Source organism: Eptatretus burgeri, chromosome 13 (assembly GCF_056783735.1).
Source record: "Eptatretus burgeri isolate ZD-2024b chromosome 13, Ebu_testis_v1, whole genome shotgun sequence".
Lineage (NCBI taxonomy): Eukaryota > Metazoa > Chordata > Myxini > Myxiniformes > Myxinidae > Eptatretus > Eptatretus burgeri.
In genome coordinates, this window is record NC_140973.1 from 45,526,221 (window position 1) to 45,548,632 (window position 22,412).

General features: G+C 46.6%; 1 protein-coding gene across 2 annotated transcripts in view; it reads left to right on the forward strand.

Annotated features, from left to right (window-relative positions):
• LOC147014363 (atypical kinase COQ8B, mitochondrial-like) overlaps window positions 1–22,412 on the forward strand; it is a 92,955-nt gene that overhangs the window by 833 nt on the left and 69,710 nt on the right. For both annotated transcript variants that reach the window (XM_085852275.1, XM_085852276.1), the window contains exon 2: window positions 3,557–3,744. In XM_085852275.1, coding sequence (XP_085708401.1) covers window positions 3,565–3,744 — 180 coding nt within the window. In that variant the 5' untranslated portion in view covers window positions 3,557–3,564. The remainder of the gene's footprint in view (window positions 1–3,556; window positions 3,745–22,412) is intronic.

The window sequence follows — 22,412 nt, forward strand, 5'->3', positions numbered from 1 at the left end:
ATGAAGCTCTGTTTGTGTCGGCTATATTCCATTTTGGGTTTGGATTGGGAGGAGGGGGGCGTGTGGGAAGGCCCAGCCCAGGGCGGTGGGTGGTGGTAATGGGTGGGTGGTGGTGGTGTGGGTGGGGATGGTGGTGGTGGGGGGTGGTGGTGGTGGGGGGTGGTGGTGGTGGGTGGTGGTGGTGGGGGCTGGTGGGTGGTGGTGGTGGTGGGGGCTGGTGGTGGTGGTGGTGGTGGAGGTGGAGGGTGGTGGTGGTGGTGGGGGCGGTGGGTGGTGGTGGTGGTGGTGGTGGTTCAGGAAAACTGCTGCACATCGAGTTGGCCACGAGTTTTCGGATTCTCCGTGGGGTTCGCTCCCGCTTTTCCACGTGTCGAACGATCAATGAGTGCGTTGTAAACACGAAGCAATTAAATTTTGTTTATTTGACCAAGAAGGAAAAGGCGCGAGGGCGATGAACGTTATATGTTTGTGTCGTGGTGATCTAAGGTTTTGTTGTTACTTGGCTGTGGGTGGTGCATGCTTTGCGTCCTTTGATTCAGCTCAGCAACCGTTGCTGACTCCATACCGTCTCTTTTCCCCAGCACGTAATTATCAGCACCCTCACCCCACCCCCACCTTCCTCCTTTCCCCACAATCTCCACATTCCCCATTTCCCCTCCTCACCCATCAGTTCCATCTTTGCCGCCATCTTTCTCTTCCACCTCTCCTTGCTTCACCAGTCCTCATTTATTTTTCACCCTCTCTCCAATACCGAAAGTCTGTGCACTGGGTCCTGCCTGCAGCACACGTCTTGAAGCCAAATTTCTTGTTTTTATTACATCGCAATTGCTTTCCCCCTTTTATCCTCCTCCTCCTCCTCCTCCTCCTCCTCCTCCTCCTCCTCCTCCTCCTCCTCATGTTCTGCAGCTGGCTTCCACCTCCCCTCTTTTCACAAACCAAACAGGTTTTTGTTCTGAGATTGTAATCCCGTCCCCTTTTAACCTCCATTCTGACAATCCCACTCCACTTTCCCCATTGACCCGACCCTCTTATCCCTACAACAAAATGCTCAGCTCTGCCTTCCTTCATCCATTTTCACATGAATCTTCAACATCCATGGTAATGCTTTGTGGAGAGATCTCCCTTTATTCTCCTGTGTAAAATTTGTTCAAAATGCCATATTTTGTTTCATTTCCAAATTTAGAAACCATTACAATCCCACGTCTGTCTGTCTGTCTGTCTGTCTGTCTGTCTGTCTGTCTGTCTGTCTGTCTGTCTGTCTGTCCTATTAATTTAAATTTTTTTGCTTGTTTCTTTGAAGACTTCAACCCAGCCACAATATTGGGGCAGTGGGTGGGTGACTGTTATTAAAATGAAGTAATATACCCCCTGTGTGTAAGTCATGTAGTTTAGGATTATTTTGGACGTATTGAGGACATGTGCTCAAGGGGTTAGGGGGTTAAGGATATCCTGTTAGTTGTGTCTCGTGTGGGGGCAGACGATAGGTTTGAGCGTTGTCCACATCCACACTGTGCACGCCTTGCCCCCCCCCTTTCATCGCGCATCCTGGGAAAAGAGGAAGAACCTCCGGCCACTGACGTCTTGCTGTGAGAGGCGGGTCACACACCCAACCTGTCCACCAAATGTTTGTGTAGCACATGTCCGTCCACTCGAGCTTTGCACCGGTCCACATGGTCGGGAGTTTCCAGTAAAGGCAGCTGACCGTTCGGCAAGCTGAGAAAGTTATCCAAGTGTTTCATTGTGCAGAGGTACAGCCCTTTCTCTAAGGTACTTTCCAAGTATTTTCAGCTTATTTTGGAAGCTTAGTGAGCCATTTTGGGTAACAATCCTTGTCTCCCACACGATCCTTGTGAACCTCCATGGTGGATGCCCTGAATACCGCCGTTTCCTGTGGTTTCTGCACATGTGCGCCGAGCATTCTGGGGTGGAATGCTTCATTTTAAAAGTGTCGTATTAAGTTTAGGTGAGGATACTTGCTCTCTAGTTATCACAGGTGGACTCGTCTAGGGACACAAGACATCAAAATAATAGACAGCATGGATGAGATTTAGATTTTCACTATTCCCTTTCGTGGAATGTTGGTGTATGCAACGTTGGCACTCATGTGGGATGTCTGCTGCAATCTGTCCTTTGGGACCTCCTGGTGCCAATTCCTTACTCTTGACTCTCCTCAGTCCTCTGATCCATGCTCCTCATCATTGTGACTATTTGCACTCTATCAGCTGTGATTCTCACCTGGCGACTACTCTGGTGTCTGAGCAATGGCTGTTATATATCACCACACCACCTTACCACCCCCTCCCCCCAGCCTCCTGGTGTGAGGCTTCCTCTTGTATTGTAAGGGTCACACATGTGTTTCCGCAGACTGAGTCGCTCACGTGTTGTGGCCATGTTGTTGGAACATGTGCCGTTTGCACATGTGAACCTGCTATTTTCACACGGCACTGTGGGGGAGGTGAGAAATTACAAAAATGCTAATCACAGAACTAAACTGGGCTGAACAGTTTACGTTTTGTATCCCACTGATAGGCCGGATCTGCATCCGGACCTTAACCAAAATCGAATTGGCTTGTTCTTGTCACCTTCCCAATTCAATGATTAAGTTTTGTCGTAATCTGTCCACAACAGTTTGAAAGCTCATGCTCTCTATCATTTTTGACTCTATCTCTTAATGGTGAAGAATCACTTGTATACATTCTAGTCCTGTTCCAGATCCGCATCTTCATCAAAATCGAATCAATTCGTCCTTGCCACACACCCAACCTCTCCACCAAGTTTTGCCCGAATCCGTCCACAACATTTTGAGATATTCTGCTCACATACAAACAAACAAAAATACAAACGCGTGAAAGTATAACCTTCGGACAGGCAGGCACAGGAGCAAGGGTGATAACTGGCTTCCTAGACATCCGATCCTGATCGATGCTAACTGGGGTTACAAAACACTTGCGCTAACATTCACTATGAGATAACTAATGAACAATTAACCCATAAGTAATTTTTGTATCACTACCATTATGGAGTTTGTACTGCTTGTTGGTAAGCCTGCGTTTGGCCTCGAGTTGTGTCTGGGCATGTCTCATTGTGGTTTGTATTTGCATGTTTCTCAGTCCTTTAATTTGTCTGCATACAGAATGTTTGTAGCCCTTGAGATTTGAATACCCTGTGTACTATTCTGGTAATTGTTTTTTAATTCCTTTTTCTTTGCAGGAACGAGGCTCATAGAATAACAAGAAGCTAATAACTCATGTGCTTACGATGCTTTTTGAGCTGCTCTCTGATTCACCAAATTATATGGATGATACCACATAAGCTTGATTTAAGCTGTTATTCCATTCTGAATGACCCTTGACGCTAATTGCGAGTCGGTTTTTAAGCAAAGAGGTAACTTGCGAAGTCTTGGCATCGCTGACACGTACTCCGACTTGGGCAAAGTGTCATTTTGATTTGATCAAGCAATTTTGTGGTATTAAATAAATATTTGTTACCCACCAGATCATCCTGATGTGTAATTCCCCCCCCCTCCACCCACCCCAATCTTTTCCTCACATGACAGCCAAGGGCATGGCGGGTGATTTGGTGAAACTGCTCAGAGGTTTTGCAGTGGTGGGCCATGACATCGGCCAAGTTCAGCTTAAAGTATTGGTTGCCCAGCCACCTCTACCATGGGCGATTGGAGCTCTGAGCCAAGCTCAGGCCACGACAATGGAGGTGGTTACCTCTGCCTTTGCTCGGGGCGGGCAGGTGAGTCCGACCCTGGGAGAAGGACTGTTGAGGTGATTGTACCCCAGACAGAGAATTATAACAGCGTATAAGCTATTTGGGTCACAGGCTGTTGTGTTTTGAGTTAGTTTCTAACAATAGAGTTATTTTCGCGTGCCCCCTATTTTCTTCCCTTGCCTCTACTATTGTGTGCTTGAACACATACAGCCAAATGGGTTTGCATGTTTAGCATTCCTATTTGACCCCCTGGCACGTGATATTAGGGATCCCAGGATGAAATCCTGTATATAAAAGGTGTTTGTGTATTGTCGACTTGTGTCCTTGTAATTCATGTTCAAGATTCAACTGCTGATGTCCTCCATTACGTACAAGGTTCACTGTGAGCCTTAGATCAACGAGAAAAAAAGTGTCCTTTAAGTCCATGGGGACTTTCTTTGGGAAAATAGTTTGTAAATGAGAACTACCTGTACCAAGAAAACATTTTATTTTCATGGACTGCATTGTAGATGTTATGGTAGATTGTGAAAAGGTTTGTGGCAGGATTCCATAGCGGTTCCTATTAATGTGTTATTTTGATTGTTTTGAGCTTGTGGCTCTCTTGTACTATTTTGTATGTTCTCACGTTTATTTTGCACTCGCAGATACAACCCCGTTGCTTCCCTGATGGGAATATTTGGTAGGTGGGGGGGGGGGGGCGAGTGAGGTAATACAGCATGCAGAGACCGCCTGGAGATGTCCATTGGGGATGGAGTGAGGAAGGGGTTCAGGAGGAGGTAAGCATAAGGTGAAGAGAATGTAGTACGAGGGGAAGGGAAAGGAGGAGCGATAAATGGAGGCGCGCTCAAGGAGCAACATTTTCTTTTTAATTTCTTCTTCAGGGGGATTCCGGCAAATGTGACGTCCATCCGAGAGATGCACACACATTGATGAAACACCGGGATGACAGTTTCTAGCTGGGCCGTTATTCAAACATCCGAGAGCAACCACACAACTTAGAGTGAGCGTACATACTTCTTGGTTATCCTGCCGTGATGTGATTTAATTGATTTGTAACAACTGAAAACATTTTTACCTCCACTACCGAAGGTGAAGAAGGTTATATTATGTTTTCACCCCTTTCTGTCTGTTTGTCTTGTTTGTGTGCAGGATATCTCAAAAAGTTGGGGATGGATTCAGACAAAACTTGGTAGACAGGTTGCATGTGTGACAAGGAAGAATTGCTTCATTTTTGGTGAAGATCTGGATGTGATAATTTTTTCACTGATTCTTCAACATTGAGAGATGGGGCTAAACCAATATATAACAGGATACCTCAATAAGTTATGGACGGATTCGGACGAAACTTGGTGGACAGGTTTGGTGTGTGGCAAGGATGAATTGATTCGATTTTGGTGAAGATCCGAATCCGGATACGAGAATTATTTAATTTTTGAAGTGATTCTTCACATTTGAGAGATGGGGCCAAAAACTATATATAGCATGATATTTGAAAAATGTATTGGGCCAGATATGTTCTTGTGGATCAGGCATTGTGTGTTGGAGGTATGCGCTCTACCGAGTGACCTAGTTTTATTTTTTATTTATCAATGCTGAAGTGGCTGGTCCTATAATGAAAGAAGATCATACAAAAAGGGGAAACATGGTGTTAAACAGAATAGCACATTTTCAGCGAGCGCGTTGCCTGATGCACCGCATGGCCAAACGCAGGCGAATGGTCCCTGAACTTTGTTCAAGTCAATATATTCAGTAACAGTGTGAATATTTTAGAGCGCTCACGAAGTGGCTTAAGTACTCCAACTAAATGGTTGATAAGGAACGGTTGGCTTGGCAAGTGATTAACGATCACCAATTTGTCATATAAAACACCATGCACGTGGAAATGCCCAATCAATGTCTGAATTGGACAAATGAACCCCCCTTCTTATTTATTATTATTTTTAAGCAGTCGGAACTACTGCTGAAGTCTATGAAGAAGTTTACATTTTGAAATTCGGCTGAGGTGAAGACATTTTTGAGGTTATGGTATGTGTGGAAATGAAAAAAAAAATACACGAAGGCTGACGTCTAGGCGTTTATAAGCATTACAATGTATCCAGCGATTTGTAGGCAGTTGATGATATGTTAGGATCAGGCAGTTGATGAAATGTGAGGAGAGATTAAAACAAACAAAAAACTTCATCTTTAAGAAACTGTTGTGGCCTGTTCTAAGTCGAGGCATTGTTGAGCAGCCCCCCCCCCCCAAAAAGGCGAATTAAGACTACAGCGAGGTGACCAAGGATGAGCCTTGCTAATGAATAATTAAATAAGGCCATTAATTATCTTCTTAAGGGGTGTTTAAAGTAACCCAAATATGCAATTTTCACTCATGCACTACCTTGAGACTTCCCTTACTATGGATGCAAAGTTTGGGCTGCTAGGTTTCATGGTTTTGGAGTTGTGTTGGAGATGGACTGACTAACGGATGTAAGCACACTGACATTTATTAGTATAGATGCTGTTCAAATAGTTGAAAAGGAAATGAAGCTCAATATATTCCAGCAGTAATGAGGCAATACAGTCGGTATTTTTAAAAAAATGATTGTAACCTCTGAAGGATGTACAAGGAACTTGAACACAGGAGCAGGCCACTTGGCCCATCATGCCTGTGCTCGATTGGCTCCACATTAATTATATCCATCAGTTTATCGACTTTATTTCATTTGGGAGGGGGTAGTAAAGCGGTCACAAGTACAGGAACATCACTTGGGTATATTATTATGGGACCAAGCCATCCTGGCTGGTACCCTATTTATTGAGTTCAGATTATGATTACCAGGTAATGGGCATCCACAACCATCCTTGACCATGTTGTGGATCATCAGGCAAAGCCCCTTGTGCGAATGAGGTGAAAAAGGACTCTCCTGAAAATTTTGGTCACCACAAAGTTCAGGACAATATTTTGGTGCTCATTATAGTCTATGTTGGTGACACACTAGCATGGATATCACATGATGGTGCTTCTTCAACATTTTAAAACAAATTTTCCTGGAAAATTGTGAGAAATTGATTTGGGATTCCTGCCCTTTCTTGCTTTTTTGAGGCTGGCATTTCAAAAAATCATTTTTCTGCAGGCATGGGTTGCAGTGTCCTACATTGTACAGCATATTCCTCATTTGCTTAGCATATGGGTACAGGGTGATCCTAAAGTACAGGGTGTTTCATGTTGCAGAAATAAACAGCCTCGGCTGAATTATTCTTCCGGCGCAGTTATGCACTTTTATTCGCTTTTAAATCCGTTTTATCTTCAACCACTTGAACGATTGACACACACAACTATCAATATAGGAACGATTATGCATGGATAATTTTTTTTTTTGATTATTCGTGATAACTCACTTCATAGATCATGTGATATGGCAGCCGTATTGGATTAAAGGAAAAACTTTGGACATCTCCAAAACTGCACAACAAAAATATTTAAACTTGGCACATGTCAGGTACTCTCCTTGGGGAATAAAGCTTGATTAAAAAAATGTCATCGGTGAAGTGATATGCCAGCCATAATTGGATGCATCAAAATCCTTATCCGAACAATATGAAAATTTTTTCTGAGTGATCTACTAAGAAATTTGTCAAGATAATTGAATTGATGTCGTCATCGGTCACGTGATCTGGTAGGCATTATTTTTTGAAAGAATTTTTTTTTAAATTCTCTTCTCCAGAACAGCTTACTTGCTCGATGTGAAATTTCATACAAATGATCAGCTAGCCATGGAAAATATAGTTTGAAAATTTGAACGTCATTGGTTACATGATCTCACAGCCATGTTGGATTTAAAATCAAAACTTTAAGTATCTCATCTCAAACTGCTAAAGCAATGGATGCGAAACTTTAAGTAGTTTATCATTGACTACCCTTGGGGATAAAAGTTTGGTAACTAACACGTCATCGGTCACGTGGTCTGGCAGCCATATTAGATTGAACAAAAACCTTAAAAAAATTGCTTCTCTTGAACCATTTAATGGATTGATGCAAAACTTCATATATGTGATCGACAAGCCATAGGGAGGAACAAAGGTTGAAAATTTCAACTTCATCGGTCACATGGTCTGGCAGCCATGTTGGATCAAAGGTAAAACATTGAAAAAAGTTGACTGCTCAAACAATCAATTCGGAACTTCATATGTACGATTGATTACAGATGGGGAATGTAGTTTGAAATTGAAAACTTTATAGGTCACCTGGTCTGGTAATTATATTAAATAGAAAAATAAACCTTTTCAGATCAATGTGAAGCTTTAAATATGTGATCAACTACCTTTCTGAATTCAGTTTTATTAAGATGTCATCGGCCATGTGCTCTTGTAGCCAACCATATTGAAAATAAAAATAAACCTCATACGATCAATACGAAACTTTAAATATGTGATCGAGTACCCATGGAGAAAATAAGTTTGATACAAATGATGTCATGGGTGAATTGTCCGATCAAAGAGGATTGCCTTGGGCCCTGGCATAACTGCTCAGTTATAAAGTGTACGCCGAGTTGTTATTATTATCATTATAATTATTATTATTGGGGTTGTGGGTGGGGGGGGGTGGAAACTTATTGTGGAGTGAGGCATGAACAAACACACCGACAACACATTCACTCTTACTGACTTTTTAAAATTTATTTATTTATATTTTATTTTTGGAGAAATGTTTTGGCACCAGTTGTGTGACCCGATGTATTAATTGAATGGTTTTGACAACAAAATATGAAAACTGCTTCCTTAATAAAATAAAAAAAATTCTGTTGAAGGGTTGAACAATAGCTGAGTTTACGGAGATCCAGATTGATTTTCAAAGAAACCTCTACAGAGACATTTGAATGTTTCCAGGATGTGGAAAGAACTCTGTTGGCTCAAAGCCAGTAATTGTTAGAATACGCTCTGTGGAGCCAAATCTATTCTAAACCCATTGCCAGTTCAAAATACATTCTCCCTCACATTGTTTCTGTGAAATATCGAATAATTAATGCACATGCTTTATGTTGGACAGCTCGAAATATTGACATCGCAAACCTTGTTGAACACCTGCTTTTGTTGTATATATTGTATATATTGTGAACACCTGCCAATAACTCTAATTGGAAGCCGAAGTGAAATGCAGCAATAACCAGACTCGGAGGTGTAATGATTAGAAGCATCCGCTCTGAGTCTGAAAGGTCAGTGGTTCAAACCCTGGCTGAGTCATACCAAGTCTTTAAAAGTGGTACGTACTGCTTCCTTGCTTGATGCTTAGCCTTTTAAAAGGATAGAGCACAAAAAAAACCAACCATAGGTTATCAACATTTGTGCATGCTTGATGGGCCTAACAGCTCCTCCTGCATTGAAGTTCCTTGTAAGGCAATATATATATATATATATATATATATATATATATATATATATATATATATATATATATATATATATATATATATATATATATATATATATATATATATATATATATATATATTTAGAAAAATGGGGAGGAGGGGGGGGGGGGTTGGACAGTATTGATATGAAAAAGTGCTGCAGTACAGGAATATGCACAGTCTGTTTGCATATTTGAGCATTTGGCAATGAAGAAATCAACAAACTTTCACCATCAGGCATGCCATTTAATTCCATTTCAAAAATAACTTTGCCGAGCGAATAAAAAGTTGGCTCTTTTGGTAGCCATTTCCTTACCTGCAAGCTGTTTCTCTGCACTTCATACAGGAAAAGGGCATCTTCAGTTTGGTTAAATAAATTTAGATTGAAATTTGTCATGGAACTTTCTTATGTGTAGATTAGTTTTTATTTTTTATTTTGTTTGTATACAGCAATCAAAGCTAATTGAGAAGCTAAATGATGGAGGGGTAGCAGGTTCACGGACTGACAGTATCAATGTGGAAGATCCGGGAGTCAGGCATCACACACACGAGTGGTGGAAAGGAAACTGGTCAGAGGGAGTCCGTGAAAGAACAACAGTGGTTTGGGTATTGGGTATGCATAGCACTCATGAAGGACTGGAAGGAGGGGCACAAGACAACTGGAAGTTATTATTTGTGAATGTATATTGGACTGGGATTCAATTCAGAATCCTACCCATAACCCTGTACATTAGGGCAGGAACTTGCAATTTATTCAGTTTGCCAGTGATAACTCTCCTCCTTTTCATGAAGGACATTGTGAGATGTTCAATATCCACCAACCAATGCTAGCAGATGGGGGACACAGTTTAACGTCCATCTGAGGGCAGTACACACATTGATGTATCGCCCTGCATATGAAGCACTTGGAGTACCTTTGGTTGTGTACACCCTTCCGCAACTACCTAACGTTTATTTTTCTCTTATAATGACCAGCCTACAATGTTTATTCCATATATACACCTACATTTCTGCTAACATCAATCAACTGATAACCATCCATCCCAAAATCTGTTCCTCAACTGTCGTGACTTTAACTGACACAGTACCAAGCTGGTTGGGTGTTAGCTCTGCAACAACCAGCCATGACATTACGGTTAAGGCCTTCTGTGGGTCTGACTCACTGTGTAAATTGTCCAACCATGATTTCTGAAACTGGAAACCTGGTTATGGCTAATTTTTCTTCCAACCCCTCCTGTTCCTCCTCTGCTCCTCTTGGCTTCTCTGATCATTCTCGAGTCAGAGAATATCTTTCTTGGTACTGTTAAAGAGTGACTGATGTCAAAGCTGCAGACTCTGATTGTTCGCACAGGCCAATGAGCAGGACCAACAACCTGCCTTCTCTTAAAATGATTGTTCCCATTTCCACAGCTTCTGATATTTTTCTGTCCAAGAATAATTTCACAAAGCTTACTCTTTGTCATGCAAGTCATGGAATCCATCATTACCTCCACCATCGAAGGTGAAGGAGGTTGTTTCACCCCTTTCTCTCTGTTTGTTTCTTTGTTTGTGTGCAGGATATCTGAAAAAGTTGTGGACAGATCGGGATGAAATTTAGTGGACATGTTGGGCGTGTGACAAGTACGAACTGATTAGATTTTGGTGAAGATCCGGATCCGACTACATTTTAACTTCTTCTTCACCATTGGCGATTGGGCTAAACCGATGTATAGCAGGATGTCTGAAAAAGTTGAAGACGGATTCAGATGAAACTTAGTGCACAGGTTGGGTGTGTGGCAAGGACGAATTGATTAGATTTTGGTGAAGATGCGGATCTGGATACGAGTAATTATTTTTTTTTTTTCAGTGATTCTTCACCATTAAGAGATGGGGCCAAAAATGATATAGTACTGTATCGCATGATATTTCAAAAATGCAATGGGCCCGATATGTTTTCGTGGATCAGGCATTACATGGTGGAGGTATGCGCTCTACCGAGTGCCCTTCTAGTTGCTGCTGATGTCATCTTGTTCTTTGTTGTTGTTTTTTTTCCAAATAGCCAGATATTTCCAATGGTTTTGGATTCCACATAAATCGCAAACAGGAGGTTAGTACAGTTTATTTTTTTTCCCTGATGTATCTTGGGTGTTTGACTGTCTGGCATCCTGCTTGCTTGTCAAGCTTGCTGACTTTGGCATACAAAGTTGATTGTATACCTGGCTTTCTGACTTCCTCCACTCACACAGTCCATCAATGGAACCCTTCCCTCTCCCAGTGGAGGTTGCAGTGCCTCAGGGTATAGTCTTGGGCCTATTCTTGTTTCTCATCTACATAAACATGACCCATCTGATCTACAAAACCATCTCTTCCTTAGATGACGTTACATTATATTGTGCAAGTACCCAATCCCGCTGAAAGGCAGCTGCTGTGTCGCTCTCTGCTGATGTGGAATTGTTTAGATGCCGGTAATATCTATGGAACATGTATTTCAATCCTGGCAAATCTCAGTCTCACCCTTTCACTGCAAAAGGATCATCAAATGAACCCACCTATCTACTTTCATGGTTGGCCACTGCTCTCTTGAACTTCATGCCTTCACCATTTGCTGCAGACTGGGCATCCCCTGTCATTGCTAGCGATGATAAGAGTCCACCAACCTGTCTGATTATGAGCTTACTTTGTTTGTACAGCTTTACTGATTGGTATTACCAAAACAAAATTCCACCATTCTTCATGGTCTCGCAGTTCATGATTGTTTTGTAGAACATCATGTTAACGACCAATATCCACTGCAGTTTTCTGACCTTGACCACGTTATGTACAGATGGTTATGAGACGTGTGTTGGTCGTTGTCGTCGTCATCCACGGATCGAGTCAGCTTGAAGACCGCAACATTGATGTTCAGGAGCGGAATTCGAACCCCTCCGTCTCCGTAGCGAAATTCACGGATTCGGATGAGGGGTATACGGAGAAACCCCCCTGTGTCCCCCAAATTACGGGCATTATTAAATTTTGATTTCCAACACGCGACATGTCTAGCCAAGACGAGCTGAGGCAGGTGGGTAGTAGTCGTGGTAATAGTGTAGAGGAACCAGAGGCCCAGGACACCACCATGCAGGCCGACCATGCCCCACAACCAAACTCAGAGTCCGTAATGGGCGCAGTGGGAGTGGTGGCACAAGAGCGCCCCCTCCTTCAAATTTCCTCGGTCCCCAGTGAAACCGCGACCGATCATGGCGGATCGGCTTCATCGGGGCCACTTGACATGAGCCAGCTATTGGAAATTTTGATGCGCAAGATGGATGCAAACACGCGGGATCTGCGAAGCGATATGCAAACACTAAAGGGCGATTTACAAGCCATGAATGGAAAAATGGATGCGGTGAAGGGCAACATGGATGCAGGTGTGTAAACATTGCGGGGTGAGATGTAGTGCATGGGGTTGAACCTCCAGGCAGGGCAAGAGGCAATAAAGGCGATTGCGCGTGGCGAAATGCGGACAGTGGATTGCAAGATGGCAGCACCACGTGGCGGAGACACCAAACCAACGAGGGGGAGTGTGGAATGTGTCCGGCCCACAATGGATACGGGTAAAGTCGGGATGAGAGAGGCCGTCACAGTAATTGGGGAGACCGAAACGTGTAGGGTGAGACACGAGGGGACGACGGAAGAAACAAAAGAGGTGACAGAGAAATTAAAGGAGGTGGAGCTGACGACGACGGAGACGCAGGAATTAAAGAAATTAAAAGAGACACGGGAGATAGAGGAGATTGAGGGTGAATTGGACGAAACTACAAACAAACACACACAGGTAGAGCAAAGGGGGGACAATGGGGTTGAGCTCGGTGAATGTCTCGTGACCCAGTGCGAGCAGCAGGATAGTCTCCTTAAGGAACAAGGGGAGATACTATGCTCCCTTGAAGCAGATCGCGACGAGGTGAGTCCGGTCGTGCCAAACGAGGTGGAGCAGATGAGTGCTGTGAAAGGCTCCACGCAGAGTTTGGGGGGGGGGGGTCGAGATCCCGGGACCCCTTGTGGTAGTGTGAATCCCCAGCGTGATTGTCCTGGTGTGTGTGGTTAAGAGTGTGAGTGGTGCGAGTGTATCAGAAGGTAAGTTCGTGCGAGTATCATAGCATGCGTGAAACGCGGACGGGTCCAGACGGGAGACGGGAATGGCGAGCCGAAGAGGCCACGTTGAGTTATTGTGGTAACCGCGCCGGTTTCACGGGACGTTGTGTCCGAGGCCCATTCGGCATTTCGCGAATGGCCCTCGCGTGCGCGTCTTCGTGCAGGGAATCCAGCGCGAGACAGTCCCGCGTTTCGGAAGAGACTGTCGCGCGGATGGTTAAAATGTAGGCGAGTGTTGGGTGAATTCGGACCACAGGGGTTCCCACGTGGGCACGTGTCCAGGGCATCACGTGCTGCATACCGCGTGTTCTGTTCGCGGAACGGGTTTCCTGGACGGTACGCGCGTGCTGGCCTGCACGGCAAACCGTGCAGGTTCGGTGTGCGAGTGATGTCATCGGGAATCTCGCGGCACGAATGCCGGGGAAACAGCGCATGTCGTCCCGCGTGGGGAATTCCCCGAGAGCGAGCGCTTATTGGGATGTGCAGGGTGACGTCAAGGCTGCACGGATCGGCCTTCGGAAGGGACGAACGGGCATGCCGTAAACCGCCACCATGGCGCTGCAGAAAAAAAAAGAGCCTCGCTTCCAGTACACGGCTCTGCAGGATGTAGTAAACATCCCCATTGGGCATAGGAGCACTAGTTAGTGGGAAGGTTAGTTTAGCTCGACCGGCTTCATGGGGACATGAGTTGTTCCTCATGGAGCCCGTGGAATGGGTTAGTTCGAGGGATTTAGGATAGATTTAGAAAATGGATTTTTGAGACAAAGACAGACATGGAATGTGTAGTGGGGCGTAGCTTAGCTCTTCTTCTTCTTCCTCTTCGTCCTCTTCTTCCTCTTCTTCCTCTTCCTCTTCTTCTTCTTCCTCTTACTCTTCCTCTTCTTCCTCTTCCTCTTCCTCTTCTTCCTCTTCCTTTTTTTTTTTTTTTTTTTTTGTATACCTTGGTCGAGGCTCGTATGAGAGCTAACACACAACTCACAGCAAGGAGGCATGAGACAAGAGGGGCAGGAGTGGAAGGGACAAAACATTGGGGAACAGACACAGGTGAACTGTGGAAGGGAGAGGGATGGGGATGGGACGGGGAACATGGCGAGGAGATGGACATTACAGGGACTTTCAGGAAGGAAAGCAGGAGAATTGAAGGAAGTGGGCTTGGGTGGATTATCGGGGGTAGAAAAGATCGAGGATTTGGATGGGGGAAGATAAGAGGTGGTGGTGAACAGCTGTTTTGAAAGCCTGGAGGGAAGAATGGGAAAGAATAGAGTGAGGAAGTTTATTCCAAAGGCGGGAAAAAAGAGGAATGAAAGAGTGAAGATGAGCAGTGATTCGTGATTTTGGTAGTTTTACCAGAAGGGGGTTGTTGGCGGACCTTGAGCGCCCTGTGGAAATGTGGTTGGGACAAATCGCAGAGAGAGCAGGGGGGCAAGGCTGGAGAGGAGTCGGTAGAAGACAGAAAGACCACCGACCAACCTGCGGTGATTGAGTGAGAGGCCCAAAGACTCAGCTTCATTGCGGGAGATGCCAATGATCTTAAAAGCCCTGGTTTCGACAGCGTGAAGTCGAGAAAGGTGGGAGGCAGGAGCACCAGCCCAGAGGGGAGAGCAGTACTCCATCAGGCTACGGACAAAAGCTTTGTAAGTAGTCAGGAGCTCAAGAGGGCCGAGGAAGGACTTTGCACGATGGAGGATTCCCAGTCGGCGACTGGCTTTTGAGGCAAGGTTGGAAATGTGACTTTCCCAGGAAAGGTCATGGCAGATAGTGAGACCCAGAAGCTTGAAAGAAAAGACTTCTTCCAGAGGATTGTTGAGAAAGTGGATGGGGGGTTTTGTAAACGGTCCTTTCGAAGAGACATAGTGAGAGTGTGAGATTTGTGTGGATTGAAAGACATGTTCCACGTGTTGGACCAGTTTGTGATTTTATCCAGATCTGCAGTGAGCGAAGAAGCTGCTGCTTGCCGGTCTGAGGGATGACAGATGGTACGGCAGAGGGTGGAGTCATCGGCAAAGAGAAATAGAGGATTTTCCAGAGAGTCCGAGAGATCATTGATGAAAACCAGAAAAAGAACAGGGCCCAGAACGCTACCTTGAGGAACTCCAGCCTGCACAGGAAGAGGGGATGAAAGAACTCCATTTAGGGCCACACGTTGACTGCGACAGGAGAGGAAGTCTGCGAGCCATGAGTGGAGATGGCCTTGAATACCATGGGAAGAGAGCTTGGTGAGTAGGGCAGGGTGCCAGACTGTGTCAAAAGCACGTGATATGTCCAGGGATACGGCTCGGATTTCCTGTCTGGCATTGAGGACCTCCATCCATTGATGGAAGAGCAGTAGCAGCATATCCAGGGTAGAGTGACCTGGTCTGAAACCAAATTGATGATTGGAAATCAAGCCATTGGAGAAGAGGAAGGATTTCATGTCTGAAGCGATGATGGATTCCATAACCTTGCTGATGATTGGGAGAAGGCTGATTGGTCTGTAGTTTCAGGGATCTGTTTTTGCACCTTTTTTATGCAGGGCAGTGATGTTAGCAGATTTCCAAGCAGATGGCAGATGACCTTGGGAAAATGAGAGGGTGAATAGAACAGAGAGAGGGTGAGCAAGAGCAGAAGAGCAGGCTTTGAGGACACGTGGGCTGATGCCGTCTGGACCGGTTGCAGAATCTGACTCGAGGTTTGAAAGCAAGCTCTCCACCTTGTCAGGAGAAAAGGATACAGAGTCTAGGGACAGTTGGGTGCGACTGGGTAAAGTGGGTCGAGATAGTGATGGGTTTGGGACACAAGATTTAGCTGCAAACACCGAGTTTAGACATTCAGCTTTATCACGTGTGGAATCAGCAGTGCGGCCATTTGAGGTAAGGGAGGGGATGGAGGGGGAACATACACCAGAAACAGATTTGATTAAACGCCACCAGGATTTTGAGGAGGGAGAGAGGTTTGAGAGTTCAGAATTGAGATGAGAAAGATGTTGTTTTCTGGCTCTCCTGAGGGTAGATACACACTTGTTCCGAGCTTTGTGGAAAGAACTGAGATTGCCCTCAGTTGGGTTTGCTTTCCATGAGGCAAAGGCAAGTTGTTTCAGGACAACTGCCTCGCCACAAGCTTCAGTAAACCAAGGGCGGGAGGAAGGGTAAGACAACTGAACACGAGAGGGGATAAATCTGTGCATGAGGGAGAGCAAGTTTCTTTGAAAGAATTCCCAGGATGAGTTGATGTTTGAGAAAGTAGTGATAGGAGACCAGTCTGTAAGTTTGATGGCTGCTCGGAGACCCTGCCAGTCGGCTTGAGTGAAATGCCAGACTCGACGGCGGTGAGGTGGTTCTCTGATAACAGCCAGAGAGATGTCCACTTTAACAAGGACGTGGTCAGAAGAACCAATTGGAGCGAAGGAAGAGCAGCAGATATTGTCAGGGAAATTTGTCAAAATCAGATCCAGAAGAGATGGAGTACCATTGGTTGAGATCCGGGTCGGGAAGTTGACCGATTGAGTCACAGAAAGCTTTTGCTGATGTCCCATGGCAGGTGAGAGAGGTACCCACACCTAGCCAACTGGCGTGATGACAATTGAAGTCGCCACATAAGAGGAAGAGAGAGAATGGATGAGAAGATAGAAGATGGTCCATGTTTTCGGAGAGTGAGGTGCAGATGGAGTCATCACTGTTCGGTGGACGGTACAGTACACATATAAACATGAGGTGGGAGTGGAGGGGAAGCCGAAGCCAGAGGTATTCCTGGGGGTGTGGGGGAGTGAGAGCAGTGCAGGGAGAGTGAGGAATAGAGTCTTTGATGAAGAGAGCAACACCTCCACCAGGACGAGGCTCAGGTCTGTCATACCGTAAGAGGGAGTAACCAGGGAGAGATACTTGGGAGTCAGACACGTCTTGGGAGAGGAAAGTTTCTGTTAGGCAGATAATGTCTGGTTTGTCAGTGGCAACCTGCATGGAAAGATCTGAAAGGTTTGAGCGAAGGCCCCGGATATTTGAGGTCCACACTTTTAATGAAGAGGTAGGGGAGGAGGCTTTGGGTGCAGGAGGTGGAGGGGGCGGGGGAGGGTAGGACGAGGGACGAGGGGGGGAGGTAAGGAGGGTTGCTGAAGGAGTGTGGGGTATTGCAGAATAGCGAGGGGAGGGGGCCGAATGAGGAGGAGAAAAGGCTCTGTGGTGCTGGGAGAGAGGGGGGACAAGAGACAAGGAAGATGGCAGTTCCTCTTCTTCCTCTTCCTCTTCTTCCTCCTCCTCCTCCTCTTCCTCCTCCTCTTCCTCCTCCTCCCGTTAGGGGTCGCCACAGCGGATCATCCGTATGATCCGCATAGTGATTTGGCACATGTTTTACGCCGGATGCCCTTCCTGACGCAACCCTGGTCGCCTCTTATGACACAGGGATATGGTACACCTATTTTAACCGGGGTATACACCAGCCCAGTACACTGGTACTCATTTCGCCGACCTCGGAAGGATGACAGGCTGAGTCAACCCCCTGGTGTATTAATTCAATGGCCCAACGGGGCTTGAACTCAGGACCTTTTGGATCCCAAGCCACTGCCTTAATCACTGCGCCAACACACCAGGCTAGGGGACGTAGCTTAGCTACATAGAGTTAAATGGAATGTGCATTAGTATAAGGGACGACGAGGGAGCACGAGTTAGTTAGGGAATTTAGTTGGCAGAATGTCAGTGTGGAGTGATGTGAGTAAATTGAGCCATGAGAAATGAAAAATGTGCATAATAAGTGTGTGGGTCAGCGGGCCCGAATGAGTGAGTGCATGGAGTGAATGTGGAATGCATGGTGCGAATGACTGATTGGGGGAGGAGTCTGGTTTGTGACCGTGGGGTCCCACCCAAGTGACCGTGGGGTCAGTGTAATGTTAGTTAGTGGGTTAGTTAAATTTACCAAAAGGAGGTCGTTCTGTTGTTAGTGTGGAAAGAAGGTTCGAAACCTGTTTTGTAGGGCGCAGGAGTCCATGGACCGGCTGGGAGCATGGCTGTTGAAAGGTGGGTATTGATTCGAGGGCACCCCGGGCACCAGACTCGTCAGCCAGAGTCGGCCAAGGGACCGGGATAGTGTACTGGGCACGGGCGACCCGCGGAACGGGACCCGGAGCACCAAAGATGCCACGTGGGCATGGAAGGGGGGCAATGCCAGAGAGGACAACCCCCATGTTCATAGGGAGCTGGTAGGCTCGGAGACAGCCTCAGGGCCCGGGGGTGCCATGTTTAAAGTTTGGCAGAGGGGAGTCCCTGCCAAGTGAGTCACGCTGACCAGCCACGAAATTGTGCAAGGGCATGAGTGAAAATTTGAGGGCTCGGCCCAAATTTATAATGGATACCAACACAGGCGACGGGAATTATGGTTGTTAGAACCCATAGTTTAAAGTGACAGGCGTTTTGGAAAATCCCAGGGTAGTTTAAAGTTAAAAAAAATGTCAGATAGTTAGGAGATGTACCCCTTCACACCATCCATCCCTTCGCTCTCCGTAGGCCGCTGGACCCACCTTGGGTTAGATTGCTGAACTCTGAAGGAGGCCATTCTGAGGCTTCGTTGGGTCTCGAGACAGGATACTAGTCTCTCCTTATTCCTCTCCAAAATAAGAACGTTGGGGTTGGGAGTAGAGTTGATTGACATGATAGGTTAGCCGGACAAGGACAATAAGTGGGTTAGGGAGACGGAATGATAAAATAAAAAGGGGCTAAATTTGGTTTGTGTTGCAAATTAAGGGAGTGGGTATGGGCAGAGACAGGCAAAGGCGATAGGTTGAGGGTGACAGTTGGGTAGGTCCGAGCCCGCCTTCTGAGCGGCCGGCACCACCGCACTCCCTCCGCGGAACCTCGCGGACCATCCCGGAGGCCGGCCAGCTTCATATGCCAGCCTGCTTGTGCTGCATCGCCTGGTCTGCATTGCTTTGCCTTTCCATGCCTCGTTTGCCTGCCTCTGCCATGACCCCATGCCTGCTGCCCTATTTGCATTTGCCCCTGTGTTCGTCACCCATCACCATGTGCGCCAGGATCGTCCAGTGTTTGCAAAAACTGCCCTGCAGGCCACCACACCACGGGGATTGCATTGAGCAGCCCGTGCACCATTTGTGTTTCTTGCATCCAGTCCAGTTCCATCCAGTTCATTTCAGAGAGGAGTCAGGGACTGCATTGGGCAGCCGGCTACCTCCCTGTTCTTGCACGAAGGAGCCAGAGGCTGCATTGGGCAGCCTGGCTGCCTCTTCAAATGGCCTGTGGGACGGCATATGGCATGCCGGGTTAGGGTGAGTTGCCTCCAGCAGCTGGGGTAGGAAAGAAAGGAGGAAGACTCAAGGGGGACCTTTTGAGCAGGCCCTAAGGACGACTGACCTTCAGCTGCTGTTCCCTCACCCTCACACAAACTGTTAACTTTGCCGTGTCTTCTTTCCCACAGATGCCAGGTCCTGGGCCATGGTTAGTATAAATAGATCCGTTAAAATTGTAAATAAGTTTAACCCACCTGTATGTCTGTCGGAGCGCCGGCAATGTCGTTAAGTCTTCCGAATGAGTCTGTGTGAGTTTGTTAGTTACGCAGCGCATTAGGTTATTTATTTTTGGGACACGTATTAAAAAATAAAAATGTCGCACAGGGATCCGTAGGTAAAACGTACTAAGGGAAAACTTCCCCCTGCTGGTCACATGAAAATTTGACGACTCGGGACGAGTCTGTAAAAAGGGGAGGGGGTTGTGTTGCGAATCTGGAAACCATGAGCACACAGACATCCGGTTCCTGTAGCTCAGTTATATCGGTAAGTATGTGTTTTATAGATAGCTTCCTTTCCCTTGTCTAATGGGTAAATAAATGTAAATGCGCTGTGAGTTACTTTGAGAGGGTTTTTCTTTTATTTTTACACCTTCCCTTCACTCTGACCGGCGTCATTGTTCTTCGTGTGTTCAACCACGAACATGGGCTGGGATTCTCACCACCTCAGATCGAGGCTCCGCCCAGAATGAGAGGGGTGGGCCCCTTGGCCAATCAGGGACCTCACCACCTCAGATCGAGAGCGGGGAGGGCGGAGACGCCCCTCCCCCCGAAACAGGGTGACTAAAGATGTGGGCACTGATCTTGGAGGGAGGGGTCACATCTCGTCTTGGCTGGTCTTGGAGAGGAACGACTTCTTGTCTTGGTGGTCGCCATCGTGGTCTTCGTCTTGCTGGAGCGCTCTTCGTCGTCGTCGTCGTCGTCCTCCTCCGCAGATCGAGTCAGCTTGAAGACCACACGAGGTGGACAGGTCCAAGATAGACCCTGGTCTTCAGCTCGCTTGTCCCTCTAAGCTGAAGTCTGCAATAAAGGCTTCAGCCACCACTTATTGTGTGTGTGTGTGTGTGTGTGTGTGTGTGTGTGTGTGTGTGTGTGTGTGTGTGTGTGTGTGTGTGTGTGTGTGTGTGTGTGTGTGTGTGTGTGTGTGTGTGTCCGTGGGTCCATCTGCTAAGTAGTAAACTGTGTAAGTACTTTTTGACTGTATATACGTGCATTTATTAATATTCGGTTTAACTCTGCTTCTTCCGTGCTTCCCTCGTTCCCCAATTATTGTTGTATAAATAAACCCCATTTGTTCAATGTTTCAGCTCGTTCGTGTCCTTTCCTTCATTGGTTCGACAGGACGCGTGTTTGAGAATTAGTATGGCTGTTGGGCCGGTAAATTGTCATTTGGTCTGGCTCGACTTTGGTTATTCCGCTCGGCTACGCCGGATCCAAGTCGGCGATCGCGACTCGATTCAGACAAAGTCGGCCACGGGTGAATTTCCCCAGTAGTTGGACCACATGGTTATTAAGGTGAATTGAAATTGTCAATCGACCCCACCCCACGTGGTCGACCTCATTGGCGAACTTCGGTCCGATAGAGGACCCGTCGGCTCCGGCGTTATCCGGGCTGACGACCTATACATTCTGGGTGATCGGTGGAGCCGACTCCGCAGTTCCATCTGGCGGTCGTACTCGCGGCCGACGCCCGGCCCCACAACAAGCTGATCCACCAGCTGTCGAGTTGGACATTAGGGGTGTTACAATCCCTGTTGCTGACTCTCTAATCAACTGTGGTCCACCTTCGCTTGTGGAATAGGGTGGGGTAAACTGGTTGAAATGGGGTAAAGTTCCAGTGATCTGTGGCAGCCATGCTGAACTTCTCAAGGCTGGTGGAAATGCTGCACTCGTGTTGTTGCATGCAGTTCTGTGCTCTGCCTGGAACACAGGTATCATCTCAACTGACTGGAAGAGTGGCCTTGTTGTTCCTCTCTGGAAAGGGAAGGGTGATCACCAAGACTGGCACAACCACTGATGGGTGACGCTATTCTCAGTGCTGGGCAAAGTCTTTGCTCGGATAATTCTTGATAGGGTTCGCCACCATCTGCTTGAGCACCAGCGTCCAGAGCAGTCAGGCTTTACACCAAAGAGGTCAACGATTGACCGTATCCTTGCTCTTCGGGTCCTCACCGAAGGCAGACGGGAGTTTCGGCAGGGGCTGCTTGCAGCCTATGTTGATCTCTGTAAAGCATTCGATTCAGTGAATCGGGATGCCCTCTGGAGGATTCTAGGTCTTCGTGGGGTGCCACCAAAACTGATCGATCTGATGTCTGAACTGTACTCTGGTACTGAGAGTGCTGTGAGATGTGGTGGTTACCATCTCTAACTTATTTCCAGTTGTTACTCGAGTTCGTCAGGGGTGTGTACTGGCCCCCACACTTTTCAGCACTTGTATGGACTGGATTCTAGGGAGGATGTTTGAGAGATCAAGCTGCGGTGCATGTTTGGGAATGTCAAGCTCTCTGACGTTGATTTCGCAGATTATGCAGTCATCTTTGCGGAGACTTTAGATATCTTTTCGGGGGCCCTCGAGGTGCTGAATGAGGAGTCGGAGCTGCAGGGATTACGGGTTTTCTGGGTCAAAACTAAGATCCAGGCTTTCAACGATATCTTGGATGCTGCTGTCTGTGCCTGTTTGTGGTGAGCATGTTGAGGTTGTGGAGAGATTCACTTCCCTTGGCAGTGATATTCCTGTCTCTAATGGCTGTGAGTCAGAGGTCAATAGACGTCTGGGTCGGGCCTAGGGAGTCATGGATTCACTGGATAATGGGGTGTGGCACTGCCGGTACCTGTGCGGGAGGACGAAAGTCCGAGGTCCTTGGTGCTTCCAGTCTTGCTCTATGGATATGAGACTTGGACTCTGAAAAGGATCTGAGACAGAGACTTAATTCC